At 42.2% G+C, this 20,240-nt stretch overlaps 2 protein-coding genes across 2 annotated transcripts in view; both read right to left on the bottom strand.

Annotated features, from left to right (window-relative positions):
• Nucleotides 1–14,923, bottom strand: part of LRIT3 (leucine rich repeat, Ig-like and transmembrane domains 3) — a 21,863-nt gene extending 6,940 nt beyond the window's left edge. Inside the window, exons 1-2 of the mRNA XM_019521970.1 lie at nucleotides 12,925–14,923; nucleotides 11,255–11,733 (exon numbers count right to left, since the gene is read on the bottom strand). Of these exons, the coding sequence (XP_019377515.1) occupies nucleotides 11,255–11,733; nucleotides 12,925–13,040 (595 nt within the window). The 5' untranslated portion in view covers nucleotides 13,041–14,923. The remainder of the gene's footprint in view (nucleotides 1–11,254; nucleotides 11,734–12,924) is intronic.
• Nucleotides 14,924–18,083: 3,160 nt separating this feature from the next.
• Nucleotides 18,084–20,240, bottom strand: part of RRH (retinal pigment epithelium-derived rhodopsin homolog) — a 25,818-nt gene continuing 23,661 nt past the window's right edge. Inside the window, exon 7 of the mRNA XM_019521857.1 lies at nucleotides 18,084–18,367. Within this exon, the coding sequence (XP_019377402.1) occupies nucleotides 18,265–18,367 (103 nt within the window). The 3' untranslated portion in view covers nucleotides 18,084–18,264. The remainder of the gene's footprint in view (nucleotides 18,368–20,240) is intronic.

The following is a 20,240-nucleotide window of genomic DNA, read 5'->3' as shown; positions in this document are numbered from 1 at the left end:
CACCCCCCCACAGCCCCTGCCCCCTGGACAGTCCCCAAGCCCTGGCCCCCAACCCCTGCCCCCGATAGATTTACCTGCATCCAGCTGCCAGGGCTGTTCCCTCCACCCTGCCTTGTTATATTACTGGCCATGTGCATGCATACACGCACATGCACATGGTACTCCCTGCCTTCATTCACCTGCCCCCTGGTCCCCCTAGCCCCAAGTAACTCCTTGCAGACTGGAAAGCTGCCAGCCTGCAAGAGGAATTCCATGGTTTCCTACATTTTTCACCTTTAATGGGGAAAATGCTTGGTTTTCTCAAATTAGGAAATCTTCTTTCTTTCACATCAAATGGAAAACCCAGATCCCTGTTTATTTGATTTAAGTCTGAAGTTACACATTACACTTAGACTATGCTAGGGGCAAATAAAATATGAGCATTCAAACTTTAAGGCTTGTTAACTTCTACTAAGTTCCCTTTTTGTATCTCAACGGTGTGCCACTTCAGGCAAAAGTTAACTCTGACCATGCCTGTGTTTAATCAGGGGTGGGCAAAATGCAGCCCGGGGGCTGGATGCAGCCCACCAGGCCATTCTATCTGGCCCACAGGGCCCCTAAAAAATTTAGAAAATTAATATTAACCTGCCCTGGGCTGCGTGTCATGTGGCCCTTGATGGCTTGCCGAAACTCAGTAAGCGGCCCTCTGCCCAAAATAATTGCCTACCCCTGTGTTAAGGTAACTTCAATCTTCTCCACAGAGATAAAATGAGCAGTTTTCAGTCTCTTGGGATGTACCACTCCCAGCCACTCTTCCGCACCCAGAGCTAGGATGGAGCCCAGGTGTCCCAGTTCTTAGCTATGCCCGTGCTTGCCAGTCCCCTTCTGGCAAGTCAGAGCTGTGCAGGCAAGAAGAGGTATTAACCCTTAATGTGTGACTACTCACAGCACTTTCTAAATTTAACACTGCTTAACATTCCACAAATTTTGTATGATCAAAGTGTAACTTGTAATTTCACCCTTAGTTTGACATGGCTTCCTTCCTGAAAAAAGGCTCAGGGCAATTTACGAAAGGTAAATAACTTATAAAAGCAGATAAAATATTAAATATGATAGGCAAGGGATATAACTGACTCCTCAAACAACACTCCAATTCAACCTGCCCAAATAAAAAGAGAAGGCAATCCCCGAGGTTTGTAGGATCCAGATCTTTTGCAGTTTCCACAGTATGCAGTTTTCTAGTTTGTTCTTTTCCTGCCACGCACTTTTTTCAGTGCTTGAACCGTCGTCGGAAAGGGTTGGGATTTTAAATCAATGAAGTTTAGATTTGGACCTAAATTTTCCCAGTGTTCTGGGATTTTCAGATCCAGGATTTTACTTCAATGATTTAAAAACAATTTCGGAGAAAGGAGAAAAGTCATAAATATAAAGAGCCCTGACCCTCTCCATTTGACAATACAGTATTTGCATTTTATTCTAATGACTGAGCGGACTTATTTTACTTGGTAAATCTGTTTTTAGCTGAATCACAATGAACACTGTATTCTAGCACAAGACCAGATCCTCAGCTGGTATAAACCAGCACCATTCTAATGAATTTATACCAGCCAGGGGGTATGACCAATGCAATATTGTAGTCATGCTTTTAAATATTTTCTGATTTTACTTTAGGTGTTTGCATACATTGCATCATCAACAGCTCATTCCTTTCAAATAACAACAGTAGATAAATCTATTCCAAGCTGAGATATGAACCTGGACATCAATACTCTGATAATCAGTAAGTTAGAAATGCATAGACATAAATAAAGCTGAAACTTTGCAGGAAGGGTCTGCATATACTGGATATGTTGATTTGTTTACCAAAGAAATTATAATAATTAAATCCAGCTGGAAAGAGAAAGAAAAAAAAGGCTGAAATAAATGTTGGTCATACCTCATGATGCAAAACAATACTTTTGCTTCAGGAATAATTAAAGGTTGAAAATTATTCTATTGTAATAACACTCAATTTTCCCATTTTTAGTATTTAATTTGTTTCTAATCTCTTCATACTGATGGGGAAAAAACACTTGTGATGTAGAAATACCCAAATAATTAACATTACTTTCTTTTATCACCTGACAAAACAAGTAATTTTAAGCATGAGGTGATTGGTTAAAAGAACGGTAACATCTTATTAATCCCATGCTTTAAAACACTTGACCTGAGGAGATTCCCTGACTATGAGTTTATGAGATCACAATCCAATTTTACTCCTTCCAGGCACACTAATCATTTTGAAATCTATTCACTAATTATTGCCCACAAGAACAGCACTATGTGAATCCAAGAAAGCTGGTTCAACTACGGTATTCAAAGAAGTCACCAATATTTTTGCATATGCATGCAGCTCACCAGAGTTATCAGGCTGTATGAGATATTTAAGACTTTCTTGCAAGTTAAACAGAATGGTAATATCAACAAGTTTTTGCTAAAGCAGGTGCCCTTTTCAGCTGTGTCCTTGAGATAGAGATGATCAGTGTTTTAGCCTACCTCACACTATTTTTGGCATGTGTATATTTCCATCATACATAACATTAAAAACTTAACTGCCTTCCCCTTCAGACTGACAGCATACCAGTGTCCCAAAGCCCATTCATTGTGAAAAATTAATGTTGGTGGTTCCAAGTACTGTGCCCATATATATTCAGTGAAAACATATTGGGAATAGCATTCAGGTGAATATTATGAGGGTATAACTGATTTACTTACCAACTTTTAAAAAAATAACAACTAAATTTCTCATCTTTTGAAATACTTTTGTATTGTTGACTCTGGACAGTTTTAACTCTGTAAGTATTTAACTACATTAAACAGAACCTTATTTATGGAATAGAAATAGAAATGTGTGAATTCTGCAAAGTCTTATTCATGGGAGCAGTTCATCGAAAGAACTCAATAGAGCTCTTCATGTCAGTAACAAATGACAGGGTCAGGCCCTTTGATTATTCATTACCATAACTGAGTGAACAAAATTAATCTATAGCTGCACACACACACAAAAACTGTTCTAATGAAAACTATGTTAAGAGAAAGTTAAGGTTGCAGGATTAACAGCTTAAGAGTCAGGTGCTCCTACTGTTAAGGCTCCACATATACATGAGCTTCTTAACACAAATTCATTCCTTACAAATCTGTCTGTGACTAGGATAATACTTCTTACTAGGTCAATGAAGTGTGTGACATATTAATGCCACTCAGTAGGGGGTGGGGGTGGGGACCACATACACACCCAACATCCTACTTGCAAATCAGGTCAGTGCTATATTTTTCTGTACAGATAATTAATTTTATATTATCTGCTTAATGTTCCCAGCCCCTTTGCATGTTCTGGAGGACACCTACCAAGAGTCATGGCAAGACTGTCAATTAAACCAATTTAGGTTTGTCTACTGGATGCTTTCTACTGAATTATCAGCTCCTACAGCATTCAGAAAGGCAAGTATTCCAGACTGAGAGAAGAAACAGTGGTTCTCCTGATGGAATGTCCCATCGTTTTACTTGAATTCTGAGATATTATCTTCCCATATAAAATGGTCAATGGTGTTAGATCAGGGGTGTCAAAGATACAGCCTGCAGGCTGGATTTGGCCCATGAAGCCCTATGACCCAGGCCACAGTGCTGCCTGTGACTGGCCCCATGTGCCACATGCTGCATGAGCCATATCTTTGACACTTGTGTATTAGACACACAAAAAGAAAGAACTTCATGAAATGAGCTGTAATAGCACAGAGCTAAGAATCTCTTGGGAATGTGTTGTTTCAGTTGCATTTTTTTTGTATCAGGACTATTTCTTTCACTGTTTTACAATGATGTGACCCCTAGCAGTCATTGCAAAATTGTTTACCAGCATAAGAGATGTAAACTTGAAGATGTATGCTAATTAACAAGAAGGCATTTAAACTATTCTTAATAACCTGTTGAGCTCACTACGACCGGAGATGACTAATACCACTTAAAAAGATGGGTTTGGTCCTTCTCTGCAGTACTGCAGCCTAACCAATCATTCCCCATACATTTCAAATGTATCATTCCCCATACATTTATTTGAGAGAGTCCAAAGAAGAGGCACCCATGTGATCAGGGACTTAAAAGGCAAGCCATTTGAGGAAAGGCTGAGGGATCTAGGACTCTTCACCCTGAGGGAAAAAAGGCTGAGGGGGGGCCTGGTAGCAGCTTACCGCTACACTAGGGGAGTACATAAAGGGCTCGGTGAACAACTGTTCACCAGGGCACCCGAGGGGAAAATCAGGCGTAATGGCCAAAAACCCCTGGAAGATTGATTCAGGCTCAATATTAGGAAAAACTTCTTCACAGTCAGGGTGTCCAGACTCTGGAATAAGCTCCCTACAGAGGTGGTGCAATCACATACCCTGGAAATCTTCAAGACGAGACTAGAAAGTCAACTCACTGGGGTCACCTGACCCATAGTTATCTTTCCTGCTTGGTGCAGGCAGCTAGACCCAATGATCTTCCAAGGTCCCTTCTGGCCTTACAATCTATGAATCTATTAATGACCTGTATTTGTGCATACAATTATTCTGTTCACAGTACACGACTTTGCACTTGTCCTTGCTGAACTTCCCTAAATAGCAGGATTTCTTATTGTTCCTCCCTCCTGAAATCCTAGTTTCCCGAAGTCATTTTGGATCCTAGCTTCACATTCCAGAGTGTCTGTAACTTCACCCAACTGTAACTCATTCACAAATTTGCTAAGTGTGTATTCAGTCACATCATCCAAATCATTAATGAAGATATATAATGAACTTAAATCAATGTACTAGTCATGTGTCTGTTCCCCTAGTCAACTAATCCCAGGGTAACCATTTGTTTAATACAAATAAGTTTTCCCACCTCTTACCACTTGGACACTGTAATAGAACGTACCACAGATAGCCAGCTTGGGACTAATGGCTATGTGTGAATTCCCTACTATAGAGAAACCTTCACACCTTACCTTGGTGTGAAATCTGGGGTAAATTACTCAACAGTAATTGTGTGGTGTAATATGCCTGTACCTTGAGAATAAGATGTCCATGACATGAAAAGTTTACAATCCAAATGGACTGAGAAATAAAGTGAGTAACTTAGAAGGGAAAGGGAATCAAAGGTGATGTTAGCAGTAGCAAGATCCTATCGTAACTTAAGATGACCTTGAGCACAGCTTTGATAGCTCCAGGTCACTTATAGTTTCATAGTTTCATAGATTTAGGGTCGGAAGGGACCTAGTAGATCTTCTAGCCCGACCCCCTGCCAGGGCGGGAGAACAACAAAACCCCAAAACAAAAAACGGGACTCAAATGAGTCCAGCCAGGTAGGCATCCAGCCTCTTCTTAAAGACCCCCAGGGTAGGGGCCAGCACCACTTCCCTTGGAAGTTGGTTCCAGCTCCTAGCCGCCCTAACTGTGAAGTAGTTTTTGCGGATGTCCAATCTATACCTCCTCTCCATCAACTTGTGCCCATTACTCCTTGTTATGCCAGCGGGCGCTAGGGGAAACAGCGTCTCCCCCAAACCCTTCTGGTCCCCCCTAGTGAGTTTATAGACGGTCACCAGGTCCCCCCTCAGCCTTCTCTTGTGGAGGCTGAATAGGTTCAGGTCCCGCAGTCTCTCACTGTAGGGTCTGCCCTGTTGTCCCCGGATCATGCGGGTGGCCCTCCTCTGGACCCTCTCCATGTTGTCCACATCCCTCTTGAAATGGGGCGCACAGAACTGGACACAATACTCCAGCTGTGGCCTGACCAGCGTCGCGTAGAGGGGGAGGATCACCTCCTTGGCTCTACTCGAGATGCACCTGTGGATGCATGATAAGGTCCGGTTAGCCCTGCCAACCATGACCTCGCATTGTCGGCCCATGTTCATCTTGGAGTCAATAATGACTCCAAGATCTCTTTCTGCCTCCGTGCTCTCAAGTAGGGAGTTCCCCATTGTGTAAGTGTGCAATTGGAATCATTGAAATGCTTGGAAGCATTGGTTTTGATAAAACCCAAGACCTTGCACTCTCCCTTTCACATTAAACATACTGCAAATAGGGAAAGATAGCTCTTTGAAATCCAGCCACTTCCCCTTCTCCTTTAAGCATGGCTGCTAATGGACTGTCTGGAGTGAGGTTCATATGTACAAGACAAGTCAGTCCAAGTTTCTCTTCTTTGCTCCCATAGCACTCAGTTCAGTTTCAGGTGGCAGAAAGGGTGCCTGCACTGGAACAAGTTACCTAGGACATTAGTGGAATCACTGTCAAACCTACAAGTTGTGAAGAAGCAAAACAAATATTGGTCAGGGTGGTCTACATATACTTGATCCTGCCTCAAAACTGTCAGAATGGACTAGAAATCCCTTCCACCCTGAATTTCTACAAGTCTATTCTTCACTCTTGGGTATGGGAAAAGGCCACATTGAGCAGTTTCTCTTTAGTTCCCTATCCCAGTCCCCAACACCTCAGTAAGCAAAAGAAATTCACTGGGGTGGTGCTTTACACACCTTGTCATCCTCATGCCTACCAAGTAGTAATTACCCAATATCATGGATATGAGAGGAATGCTGAAGCAATAGGTCTGAAAGACTGCACCTAGGTATCATGGTGGAAGAAGTAATAAATGCTACTACTGAACTTAAATAGGGAGGGGAGTATGATCCTCTCACGGAACTATAACAGCCCAGCAATACTTTTTAACCTTCAAAGGAAGAGGATATTTTCTTGTTCAGATTTATGATTTATTGCATAACAATCCTAACTTGTCAACATTGTGATACACTCAAGATAAATGAATAAATGGCAGTGAACAGAAACTAAGTCAATCATTTGCAGTTAAATTAAGTGAAGTTACATTAGTGACTGTATATTCTACAAAGAAATCATGTATTTACTTTCCGGGTGCTTTCACTCTTGCATACAAATCTTTATTATCTGCAACCTTCTCTTCTTTGGAAGTCATCACACAGTCATGGAACTATGACATAATTGGAATAACAGAGACTTGGTGAGCTAGCTTGCATGACTGGAGCACAATATTTTTTTGGCTTCTTCACAACCTGTAGGTTTGACAGGGATTCCGCTAACGTCCTAGGTAACCTGTTCCCACAAGGTGGGTATAAACTGTTCAGGAAAGACAGGCAGGGGAGAAGAAGAAAAGGAGTCATGCTTTATATAAAAGAGCTTTATGCTTACTCAAAGCTCCAGTATGAAACTGGAGACAGGCCTGTTGATACTCTGTGGGTTAAGGTCAGAGGAGAGCAACAAGGGTGATGTTATGGTGGATGTCTGGTATAGACCACCACAGCAGGAGGCAGTGTAGATGAGGCCTTCTTCAAATAGCTGGCAGAATTTTTCCAATAACAGGCCCTGGTTCTCAGGGGGACTTCAATCACCCTGACATCTGCCAGGACAGCAACGCAGCTGTGCAAAGACAATCCAGGACATTTTTGGAGAGTGTCAGGGTCAACTTCCTGGTGCAAGTGTTGGAGAGGCCAACTAGGGACTGTGCTTCCCTCACAAACAGAGAAGAATTGGTGGGAAATGTAGTAGTGGATGGTAACTTGGACAGCAGCGACCATGAGATGATTGAGTTCAGGATCCCAAGGAAAGAAAGGAGAGCAACACAGTACAGGCCCTGGACTTCAGAAAAGCAGACTTGAACTCACTAAAGGAACTCATGGTCAGGATCCCCTGGAAAGCAAGTCTGATGGGGGGAGAGGAATCCAGGAGAGCTGGCTGTACTTTAAAGAAACCTTACTGAGGGCGCAGGAACAAACCATCCCACAGCGCAGGAACACTAGCAAGTATGGCAGATGACCAGCTTGGCTTACCTGGGAACTCTTCAGTAAGCTAAAACACAAAAAGGAAGCTCATAAGAAGTGGGAAATTGGACAAACAACTAAGGAACAAATAAAAGTATTGCTCGGGGGCTCGTGCATGCAGGGATGAAGTCAGGAAAGCCAAAGCACATCTGGAGTTGCAGCTAGCAAGAGATGTGAAGGGTAACAAAAAGGGTTTCTACAAGTATGTCACAACAAGAGGAGGATCAGAGAAAGTGTGGGTCCTTTACTAAATGGGAGAGACAACCTAGTGACAGAGGATGGAGAAACAGCTGAAGTACTCAATGCCTGAGTGCTAAGAGAGTTGGCCAGTGTGTTTGCAGAGCTTCTGGCCATGATCTTTGAAAATGCTTGGTAATTGGGAGAGGTCCCAGACAATTGGAAAGCAGCAAATATAGTACCCATCTTTAAGAAAGGGAAGAAGAAACATCCAGGGAATTATAGACCAGTCAGTCTCACCTCAGTCCCTAGAAAAATCATGAAGCAGGTCCTCCTCAAGTAATTATTTTCTAAGCACCCAAATGAGAATGTGATTGGAAACAGTCAGCATGCATTCACCAAGGACAAGTCATGCCTGACCAACCTAATTGCCTTCTATGGCAAGATGACTGGTTCTGAGGAGGCAGAGAGGCCAGTGCATGTGGTATAGCTTGACTTTACAAGGCTTTTGATATGGTCTCGCCACAACAGTCTTGCAAGCAAGCTAAGAAAGTCTGGGTTGGATGAATGGACTGTAAGGTGGATAGAAAACTTGCTGTATCATTGGGTTTAGAAGATAGTAGTCAATGGCTCGAAGTCTAGTTGGCAGCCAGTATCAAGTGGAGTGTCCCAGGGGTCAGTCCTGGGGCCAGTTTTGTTCAGTATCTTCATAAATGACCTGGAAGATGGGATGGAGTGCACCCTCAGCAAGTTTGCAGGTGACATGAAGTTGAAGAGAGTAGTAGATCCACTGGAGCATAGGGCTAGGATTCAGAGAGACCTAGACACATTGGAGGATTTAACCAAAAGGAATCTCATGAGGTTCAGTAAGGACAAGAGTAAAGTCCTGCACTTAGGATAAAACAATCCCATGCACCAGTACAGGCTGGGGACTGACTGGTTACTTAGCAGCTCTGCAGAAAAGGACTTCGGGATTACAGTGGACAATACACTAAATATGAGCCAATAGTATATTCTTGTTGCAAAGAAGGCTAAAGGCATACTGGGCTGCATTGGTAGGAATTTTGCCAGCAGAATGAAGTAAGTGATTCTGCCCCTCTATTTGGCACCGGTAAGGCCACTTCTGGAGTACTGTGTCCAGTTTTGGGCCCCCCCTCCCCCCCACTACAGAAAGGATGTGGACAAACTGAAGAGAGTCCAGCGGGAGGCAACTAAAATGGGGAAGCGGATGGGGTACATGACTTAGGAGGAGAGGCTGAGGGAACTGAGCTTATTCAGGTTGCCAAAGTGAAGACTGGGAAAGAGGGGGCAGTTAATACCAGCCTTCAACTACCTGATGTGTGGCTACAAATAGGATGGAGCTAAACTGTTCTCAGTGGTGGCAGATGACAGAACAAGGAGCAATGGTGTCAAGTTGCAGTGAGGGAAGTTTAGGTTAGATATTATGAAAAACTTTCTCACTAGAAAATTAGTAAAACACTGGAGCAGGTTACCCAGAGAGGCTGTAGGCTCTCCATCCTTAGAGGTTTTCAAGACCCGGCTAGACAAAGCCTTGGCTGGGATGATCTTAGTTTGGGATGGTCCTGCTTTGAGCAGGCGGTTGGACTAGATGAGCTCCTGAGGCCCCATCCAACCCTAATATTCTTTGATTCTATGATGCTACAAAATACTAATGCATTACTACAAACGGTGGTAGAATATTCTGGTCTTCAAATGTTAATACTAAAAATATATAAAATTAGTATTTATTTTATTTTATATTATTATATTAAAATTAGTATATATTTGCTGGCAGCAATCAGCATAGTACAAGTAGATGATTTACATTTCTAATATGGATCAACCAGTTTATATTATTTTTTTCCATTTGTAAAACAATATTTTGCATATTATACCACTTTTTACCCTGAGTAATCATTGTATCAGAGTAATAAGTGCTATAAATATGCAAAATATCTAGGGCTCTCTAATATCGATGGCCTCAGTCCAACATATTCTTATTTATGCAAGTAATTTATTGAGTCTATTCATTTGTATATGTGTTTTTGCTCATGTTGCTTATATGGGTTGTAATTCAGTTGTGAATTATTAACCTGAATATGAGTCTGTAGGATCAGAGCAGTCGTGGAACACAGTAGCTAAATACAACATTACAGAATTATTTTAAGATAGGAAATTTAAAAGACTCTTTTCAATTACAAGTATAAAGCGAAGATTCCTAAACTGTGATGTATAATGATGCACAGCACTCTTGGTGGTTATTTGTGGAGAGCTGTTCTCATGATAAAATTTCTACCTTAATTCCAGCTGCATTAAAAAGACCACTAAAGGTATATAAATACATAGAAAGATAATATCAGGAAAGAAAACAATTGGCATTGTTGCTGCAGGGGTATTCTACAGTTGCTAGTGGGAAGAGAGGTACCACAAGACCTGGAACAGGTGGAGGAGTTAGGTGCAATGAAAAGTAAGAGAAAGTTAAGGTTGCATATTAAGGTTGCAGCTCCTACAGCATCCAGAAAGGCCACAGGACCCTCACTCTAAGATGGGCTCTAGATTATGTAAATGTTCAGGAAACTCTGCTACTGGACATTATAGATCAGCAGAATATAATTATGCAAAATAGAAGTTGGCCCCATTAGCCTTATTGTTATGAAAAGTATCTTGAGAACTTAAGAAATCGAGCTGATGGAAGTTACACCAGTGTAAGAGCAGCATGAAAGAAGAATCAGACACTCAAAGTTCAGGACACTGGCTCAGTGTGCCATCTGGAAGACAACTTCTCCCAGCCCCTGGTCACCATGCAGGGACACTCATAAAAGAGGGAAAAGTACCCTCTACTGAGGCCCTGATACTACATATCACACTATTTCCATGGAGGTATTCCACTGAAATACTCAAAGCTGCCACTACTTCAGGAGAGAGTGAAATCACCTGAAGTGGTATGATGCATAAAGCTACACCAAGTACAATGATAAGGGAAATCTCATTATAAATATTTATGAAAGGCCTTAATGATACTACAAAAGTTTGTTATACTGTTGAAGATTATTTACATTGTAGAGTGTACCAATATTTATCTAGCTTTTTTATCTAGAGATAAATACATTTTGTAGAGGATAAACTGACACTATAGCTGATTGATAGAATAAATGGTTTGCCCAAGACCACAAAGCAGGCCAGCAGGATTAGAATTGAGATCTCCTGACTTCTAGCCGAGTGTCCTGCAGGTTACAGACCACAACATGCTCATGAGCTTACCTATAATGATTCTCTGTGTTGCAAAACTCTCTATGTTCTTGGATGGTGCTGTTTCTGAGAAAGGGGGCCAGACATCCATTAGGTCTGATGGCAAAGTGGTTAGCTTGTTGCTGGATATGTCCAAGTAGGTGAGGTTTTTCAGGTACCTACCAGCCTCAGCTGGAATGCTTGTAAGTTTGTTGTTATGTAAGTCAAGGATCCGCAAGTTGGGCATCTCAGCCAGAGATTCCCAAGGAAAACTCGACAGCAAATTACCGTCCAGACGTAACTCATGCAGCTGTTTCAAATTATAAAAACTGCTGACATCAATATTAGCTACACAGTTATAGGTTACCCACAGGTATTTGAGGTCCACCAGATAATAAAAGGCTTCTGTTGGGATCCTTCGTACCACAGTTTTTTCTACTCGAAGCTTTACAGTATCCACAGGAACATTCACAGGGATCTCAAACATATCCGGGTCATTACAAAGCACAGACCTAGCACCAAACAAAAAGAGATCTGTATTGCATTATCAGAAACTTGCATTTCAAATATAAAAGTAAATGTTAATACTTTTCTCACCACTAGAGCTTCCACAAGAAGATCAGTTATAATAACATCCTCTATGTGAAAGGGTTACAGAGATAAGACTTGGACTTTCTTTCTGAAGTATAAATGAACATAAAATATCAATGGTGATGCCACATGAACTCCAGACTCAGATTCAAAATATTGTGTAAATATTGGTGAAGTTTTACTTGTTGAAGCAGGTTGAAGATTACAAAAAAATGTCAAAATCATTTAACTGAGTGATTAAAATTAGGCTTCCAAATCCACAGCTAGGCACCTATGTAGAAGTGACCTAATTTTCAGGGATCCTGAGCCATTTTCCACCCACACTGACTTGGTAGAGCTGAGTTTTCTAAGACCTCTGAGAACCAAGACATTATCATTTTAGGTGCCTACGTACGGAAGCTTTAAGAGTCTTCTGTCTCAGGTTTGAAAGTTTTGGCCAATCATCTTGCCTTTCATTTTCTCTCAATATTTTCCATATAGATTTTGATTTAAAGAGGAATATTCTACATCCATTTTCCTTTCTTCTCACCAGAACATTGTCCCAGATATGCTGCAAGTATAAAACCAGCTGAAATTATAACTCCCAAAATGAGCAATAGCACAGTGTGCAGAGCATCTGGGATGAAGTGTTTCTGGGAGACTAAACTGTTCATTTATCACCCAACATCATGACTTTTTCTGTTAGCAAACAATGAGGTTTGAGGCTTATTCCAGATTAAAGGAAATTATTGCATTTATTTAAAATAGGATTCCCTTGCCATGGACAACTGGTTTTACAAATAAAGTGTTCAAGGAAGTAACAGTATTAATTGGAGCAAATTAGAGTGTAATAAGGAGTCTCTTTGTGAAAAAATTGAAGATTTAAATATAACCAGCTGCTAAATGTAAAACCAATGAGACAAGACACCAATGTTATCTATTATTAACATTCAGGCACACTGTTTACTGTGTAACAGTGATGTTAAAAAATGTCTTTGTATTGCTAAAATGCATACATGCTAACAAACACATGCTACACAATTTGCAATGATCATTTGCAAAGGGTGTTAGTCTAACACTTACTAGCCATCTTTTCTCAAATTACAATACAGAATGGTAATAAAAAAGCATACCTTGTTCCAGTGCCATCACTTCTGCCATGGTAAATGCAAGTGCATTGTGAAGGACAAAAACTGTACACTTCTTCAAAAAAACTAATCATGAGGTATAGAAAGGTCAACAGATACATGACTTTCTCCCACCAAAATGGATTTGAATAAAACCTAAAAACTTTTATTTCCAGACATTCATGTGCTGTATGCTATGACTGTGAATGCAGAGCTCCATTTAGTAATAGCAGATTACAGCAGATTAACTGAGATCTGTGGTTACTTAACCTTCAGATGTATCCTGCAAGGGATCAAGTTGAACCAGCTTGTTTTACATTATGTCAAAGGAACACATTCTTGTTAAAATTATATCTATCATATAATCAAGACTATTTTAACATTCAAATATACTCAACATAGATTTAATATACAGTGAGATATTGTTTTCCTTCTAAGAATTGTACGATTTCAGTTAATTTCTGCAAAGCACTCCGAGATCCTATAAGGCAATGTTTAATAGAAAATTCAACATAAGATAGCACTAACCAACATATTCACAAGGGGAACATCAGGTACAGCAGGTACACACATGGTACAGGAATTACCCTTGCTTAAAGGTTAAAAGTGCAAAATTAATAGCAAGACTGCAGTAGGATTTAGAAATTATTTTTAAATCCTATGTTTACAGATTTAGCAAAAAAGAAAAAGCATAAATATTTTAACAAAGCCTGCATACTGAAAACCTTTCTATCAGCAAATGAATGTGAATACAACTTCAATATTAATAACACTTCTTTACAATCAAGGAGATCAACTAATTATTGGTGCCATCTACTGATTCTCAAGTGATAGCACCCAAAAGTCTTGTGAAGTGAAATTCCATTTGAGTTTTAAATATATATTCTTCATTGTTCCTTTAAGCAACAGAACATCTGATTTTTAGATTTGAGGATTTCAGAGCAATTTACACACACTACTTTTTGAATTCAGGTTAAAAGTGCAACTTTTAGCATTCCAAAAGGGGCTGTGGCATTTTAAGACACGCAAAGGAAATGGAAAAAGGAAGCATATCTCTACACTGGCTTCACTCCATTCTTGAGACAGAAATCTTGAGAGCAGCACCAGGCAGCAACCCACAATATCCTCACTCCCCCAGTTCTAGGTTTGGCACATACAGACCAGAAACGGGTGGGAGGAGCTTTCTTTTTATTGGCAGCCTGAAATGTGTCTCAGAGCCAGTATAGACAAACTCAAAGTATGCAAGGGGAGTATGTATAAAGTCATTCCAGGCGCACTTCCTATGTTGTATAATCAGCCACAGTAGATATTTATTCTTAACACCTGAGAAACATCAAGATCAAGTATACCACCCTCTGCAACTGAATCGATAAAAAACAAACAAAAACACTCCCCCTTCAATCCTGAATAAACAGGTTCCTAGCATCATCAATACTCTACATTCAGAAACCATGAATCAGACCTCAACATCCTGAGACAGTTTTAGAAGACATGAAGGGGGCGTGTGGGGGTGGAGTTATAAAGACATTGAGGGTTCTGTTTTATTTGCCTTCTGGATTTTGAGTCTTGATTACATTAGGATTTTCTCTACAAGGGTTAGAAACTTACTCTTGAGAAATGCACCAAATATCATGAAACTGGTGACAAAATCATGAGTTGGTGATAACTGATTACTACCACTCATTAGATGTTCCTGTCTCAGTGTACTCAGAAACAAACTCTGAAAGATGTTATCCACATGCATATTCATAATTTAGACACAAGTAAGAATCAGAATGCTAGCAGGCCAGAAATTCTGGAAAAATATTTAAAGTTTAAAGGCCAAAATGTAAGTTCCAGTGGAATTCTGAAGACAGAAAATGTCTGTTACTGTTGTTTAATGAAACAAGGTTTGCTTTACTCTCCCTGCCTTCCATCTCACCTTATCCAACCACCTGAGTTATAAAACACAACAAATGCAAAACTCTAGAACTCTTGGTTTCAGAGATTATACTTATTAGACCAACTAAGAAACCACAAAAATATATATTTCTTTGCAACCTTTCAGGCACATGCACCATTCTTCAGGCTGAGAACAAATCCAAGATGGTAAAAAGAGCCCAGAGGAGACCAATGCGCATGATCAGAGGTCAGGAATACAGACCTGACGACAACAGGCTGAGCGCTATGGGACTCTTCAGACTGGAAAAGTGCAGGTTCAGGGGTGATCTGTTGGCCACCTATAAGTTTATCAGGGGTGCTCACCAGGATCTGGGGAAATGTCTGTTCACCAGAGCACCCCAAAGGATGACAAGGTCAAACAGTCACAACTCCTCCAGGACCATTTCAGGCTGGACATAAGGAAGAACTTCTTTACTGTCTGAGCCCCCAAGGTTTGGAATAGACTGCCGCCGGAGGTGGTTCAAGCACCTACTTTGAACACCGTCAGGAGACATTATCTTGCTGGGATCCTATGACCCCTGCTGACTTCCTGCCCCTGGGGCAGGGGGCCGGACTCAAAGATTTTCCGAGGTCCCTTCCATCCCTAATGTCTATGGAATCTATAAATCCTCTTAGGTAGAAAATAAACTTTGTTTTGCACAGAGGAATTTTGAGTCTATAAGACTGTTCCCCTGGCTCTGTGAGAGTCTTTTGTGTGAGTTGCTCCTTGATGTGCAGATAAAGCTGTTCTCACTCCTGGAGATGTCAGTTGTCAGGAAGGCAGGGAGGCTCAAAAAATCTCTCTTTCTTGTTCAGCAATGAAGGTTATATTTCCAAAATCAGGTAAAATATGGCATCTTCCATGTTTCAGGGATGTATTTATATTTCAGGGATGTATTCCTCTGTGGAAAATTAAGTTTATTTTCTACCTAAGAGGATTTTTACATCTTGGATTTGTCCTCAGCCTGAAGAAGGGTGTATGTGCCTGAAAGCTTGCAAAGAAAGGGGTTTTTTTGCAATTTCTTAGTTGGTCTAATAAAATATATCCTCTCTGAACCAAGAGTGCTAGAGTTTTGCATTTCTTTTTGTCTCACACCAACACAGCTACCAAATAAAACACAAGGAGCATTCACTAAGAGGGATCTTATTGAGCATCTTAAGGAGAATTGTGGCAGAGCACCTCTCGGTGCCTGCCACTTTAAGGGCGAGAGCGGACAGCAGGGCAACCAGCAGGTGTGGTCCAGCCTTGATGAGAAAGTCACATGGCTGCAGGCCAGACCATGTGATTGGAGGAGAAGGGTGAGCAACCTCCATTATAGCTCAGGCCTCAGGGCTAAGCTAGAAGTTTGCTGCTGGCAGCCGGAAAACAACAACACCTGGCTGAGCTGCTGCTCCGAACACCTTGGTGATAAAGGAGGAACTATGGGGTTGGTAGGAGGTTCCTAAGGGCCCAGTGAAGTCCCAAGCCCCAGAGAGAAGACTTTGGGCCTAAGGAGAACAAGGCCCAGCCTGACTTATAATTGTGGGCCTACACAGGGGCTAGACAAGCCCCTGATTTAAACCAGGCAGGGGTGAAGCCTGGGGCTCAGGTGAGCCTAGCTGAGACTAGAGCTATGTTATTAAGATCCCTGGGGCTCTACACAAGCCCAGTATGAGATGGCTATATGGTGGGGGCCAGAAGGGGACCCTTGCTGCCTAAGGAGGTCAGTGGCTGTGGTGCTGGGACCAGAGCACCCCAGCTGGTCAATGCAAGAGGGCAAGGGCCAGAAGGCCAAAGGCAAATGAAGCCCAAGGGCAGGCCTGGGCCATGATGGGATATCTGACACCCCAGCTGGGCTGGAGGTGGGGCCAGAACCTAAGGAGACTTATGGTCCCCTCAATGGGGGGGGACATAATTGTCTAGAGGAAGAAAGGCTCAGCGAGACAGCAGGCTGAAATGAAGGAGGCTGAAACTCAGTCTTTGGATGGGAGGCATCCAAGGAGGGATTTAGAGAGCTGAGCCAATAAGAGGCAGCCAGCAGCAGTCCAGGAACAACAAATAGCCTAGTAGGGATAAGACCAAGGCAGGTAGGCCTTCATTGGTTCTGGGTAAAACTGAAAACAACTCTGCCAGGGAAGGGTGGTCTGGTGGAGCTGTCAGTGGCAGAACAGTCCCCCAGAAAGGCCAGGCCAGTTACCTCCCCACTGAAAGGCAGGTAGAGCACCTTAAAACCTCAGCCCCCATACCTGGTGGGTTACCCACACCTAGGGACAGACACAGGGGCCAGGCACATCTCTGGACACCTGAGCCCCATGGGGCAAAGGATCCTGGAGGCCCCAGCAAGGAGGCAGAGATGCAGAGTGGCCCGAGTGAGAGGACATATGTGGAAGGCTCTAGTGAAAGGGCATATGTGAAAGTGAAGGTCCTAGTGAGAGGGCACAGGTAAATGTAGAAGGGCATAAGTAGAAGGGCATAACTTAAAGTCCCAGGAAGGGGGCAGATGGGCCAAGGTAAGTCTACGAACACCTGAGACTTCAGTTGGGCCAGAGGCTGAGACCCCAGTAAGTCCTCAGATGTGGTGAGGCAGAGTATTGGGTTAGAAGTTAAGAAGTTTGCATGAATAGCTGGCCCTAATGAGGGGGCAAGAGTGATGAGTTACCCGGAGAGGGGCATGTGTCAGAGCTCCGCCAAGGGCAAGATGAATTAGCTGGTCACTGTTCGATGAGGGTTGCGAGAGGGCCAAAGAGGTTGCGCATCTGCCAGCCAAAGAGTGAGAGTAGGTAAGCCTGATGGCCTACGCAGTCACTCAAGAAAGCAGGGCAAGTTGTGTGTGGCCCAGTGAGGGGCAGCATGTAAAAGGCCTGGTGAGAGAGGGCAGAGTGGAAGAGGCACCAGTGAGAGGGGGGAAGTATGAATGAGGCCCAATAGGGCAGAGTGAAAGGACGAATGCATGAGGCTAGAAAGGGACTGAGTTTGGCTCCTAGCGAGGGGCTGAGTTTGGCTCAGCCACAAGCCACAGCAAAGAGCAATTCTAGGATGCCATCTGCAAGGAATGGGACACAATAAGGGAAGGTCGGAGTCTTGTATAGTGCCCTCTGACATCAAGACAGTACAATGGGTAGCCTCCTGTATTTATACACCAGTTTGGGGGACAGCAAGTCATAGCAGGCAAGACTGGGCAGACTGCCCCACTTAGGAGGGCGGGCCGAGGTTGAGACCCAGCCCCGAGATGACCCCCTGTCACAGAAATGTATATTAGGCCAATTGGTTTAGGCTTCAATACTAAAGTCCAGCCTTTTAAAAAAAATAAACACAACAGAGAAAAACAGCTGGTATAATAGGGTGGATTATTATTTCATAACCAATTCCATGGACAAGATTTGACTTCTTTCCATTTACTGCACAGAACAAACTGTGTAGCTAAATTCTATAGCTTTCCAGCAGTATTATCTTAATGGACTTTGAGATGCATTCATTGGCAAGGAGTTGTTAATAGTTATCTCCTGCTGAGCCTGGCACCGCACCATTGCCAAGATTGATCTCCGGAACCTAGAATGAGGGTGAGAGGAGGCAAAAATTCAAGTCACTGGATAGACAGTAAAAGAAGCAAATGCAGAGGAAAATTTAGGCCAATTGATTGCAATAACTGTGCGAAGATAAAACCGCTTTCCATTTTAATGTAGTAATTAAATTAAAAAGCCATGCCTTTGGAATTCAGGGAGTCTTGATTCTCTTCTTATCCCAGCATAAATCAGTCCATCATTATGAAATCATCAGAAGGGGAAGGCTCCTGCCCACCAAGTTTTGTTAAAATTGCCTCACACCCCACCCTTTTCCTGGACAACCTCATTTTTCATTGACCTGCCTCAGGAATTCAGATCCCTAAACCAGGACATATTAAATATCCCATTTTATTCTATACTTTAGGGTTGTTGGTTGTAGCCATGTTGGTCTAAGGACATAGGCAGACAAGGTTCTTTGGGTAGATGTGGTATCTTTTATTAGACCAACTAAATAGTTGGAAAAAATGTTCTTTGCAAGCTTTTGGGCACAAACACCCTTCTTCAGGCATATATAAAGTCTGCTGGTGACTTGTGTGCTGTCCTGGGTAGAATACAAGCCAAAATGCAAAATTCAGGTCTGTAAAAATGCAAATGTGTGGCAGTGAGAATTGGAGGGGTGGAAGACAATAGGTGTGAGACAGGTAGGCAGAAGGAAAGGGGAAATGTTGAACTGGTGATAGACGAATGTAGCTGGTAAAATGCAGACAGGTTACCTGGGGTTATCAGATGGCAGGTAGATATTGAATTTTGCCATTTGAAATGGAAAATTCACAATACGAAGAAGAAAGAAGCCAAACTCAACAGCAACATATAATTTTCTAAGCCTATGCTGGCACAACATCATTCCCACAACATCACAACATCATTCCCAGAGGACTGAACACCTACAGTCCTCTGACTTCTACACACAGCTCCAAATATGCTTCAGAACTATGCAGGAGAACATCAGAAAAACTCAGAAGTCATGTCCTTCACATAACCTACTCCAAAAGAAATCAACTCAGGAAGGAAATCAACACATCCTACAACAACTTAAAAGACATAAATCCAGATATCTTCCCAAACATTACACAACATATACAAAAAGACAACCAAAAATGTTTTACAACATTCATCCAAAATAAAAAGAAGAAATGGAACCACAGGAACAACTTTTCCAGCCACTAAACAACCATCAGAGAAACACCACCAATACCATACAACATTCCAACCTCATACCTGATGAAACTGAAGGAACAAGTCAGCCCTCAAATATTATTAATTTCTGCATGCACACATTTACCAAAGCTGAAAAAAATCTGTCCTTTCTAAAGGCCTTAAGTTTTATCTGAAAAAATACCCTAATAATAAACTACAATGTGGAGAACCGAAAGATTTTTTTTCTGGAGCCTCTGTCTCAAGGAATATTTCCACAACCAAAAGGAATTCACTTGCAACAACACTTCATCCTGTGACAACATCAAGGAAAGCTTCCTCTTCTGCGTGGATGACCTCTACCTGACTCAAGAAGTCTATGGGCCAACAAGAGGCAAAGCACTGCTCGACCTGGTACTGCCTACTGGGGATGACCTAATCGGCAACCTAGTGATCAGTGGGAAGCTGGGTGACAGTGACCACGAGCTGATAACCTTCACCATCCACTGTAAAGCTGGCAAGTCAGTCAGCAACACAGAAGTGCTTGACTTCAGAAAAGCCAACTTTGACAAGCTCAGGAGGCTTGTCAGTCTGGCCCTAAGGGACCATGACCCCAGGGAGAGGGGAGTTCAAGAAGGGTGGATGCTCCTCAAGGGAGCGATCCTCAATGCACAAGCTAAGTCTATTCCATCTCGGAGGAAAGGCAGCAAGAGGGCACAGCAGCC

Source organism: Gavialis gangeticus, unplaced genomic scaffold, assembly GCF_001723915.1.
Source record: "Gavialis gangeticus isolate Ggan-Ray unplaced genomic scaffold, GavGan_comp1, whole genome shotgun sequence".
NCBI lineage: Eukaryota > Metazoa > Chordata > Crocodylia > Gavialidae > Gavialis > Gavialis gangeticus.
Note: the sequence above shows the minus strand (reverse complement) of the source record. Positions and strands in the feature narration are given on the sequence as shown.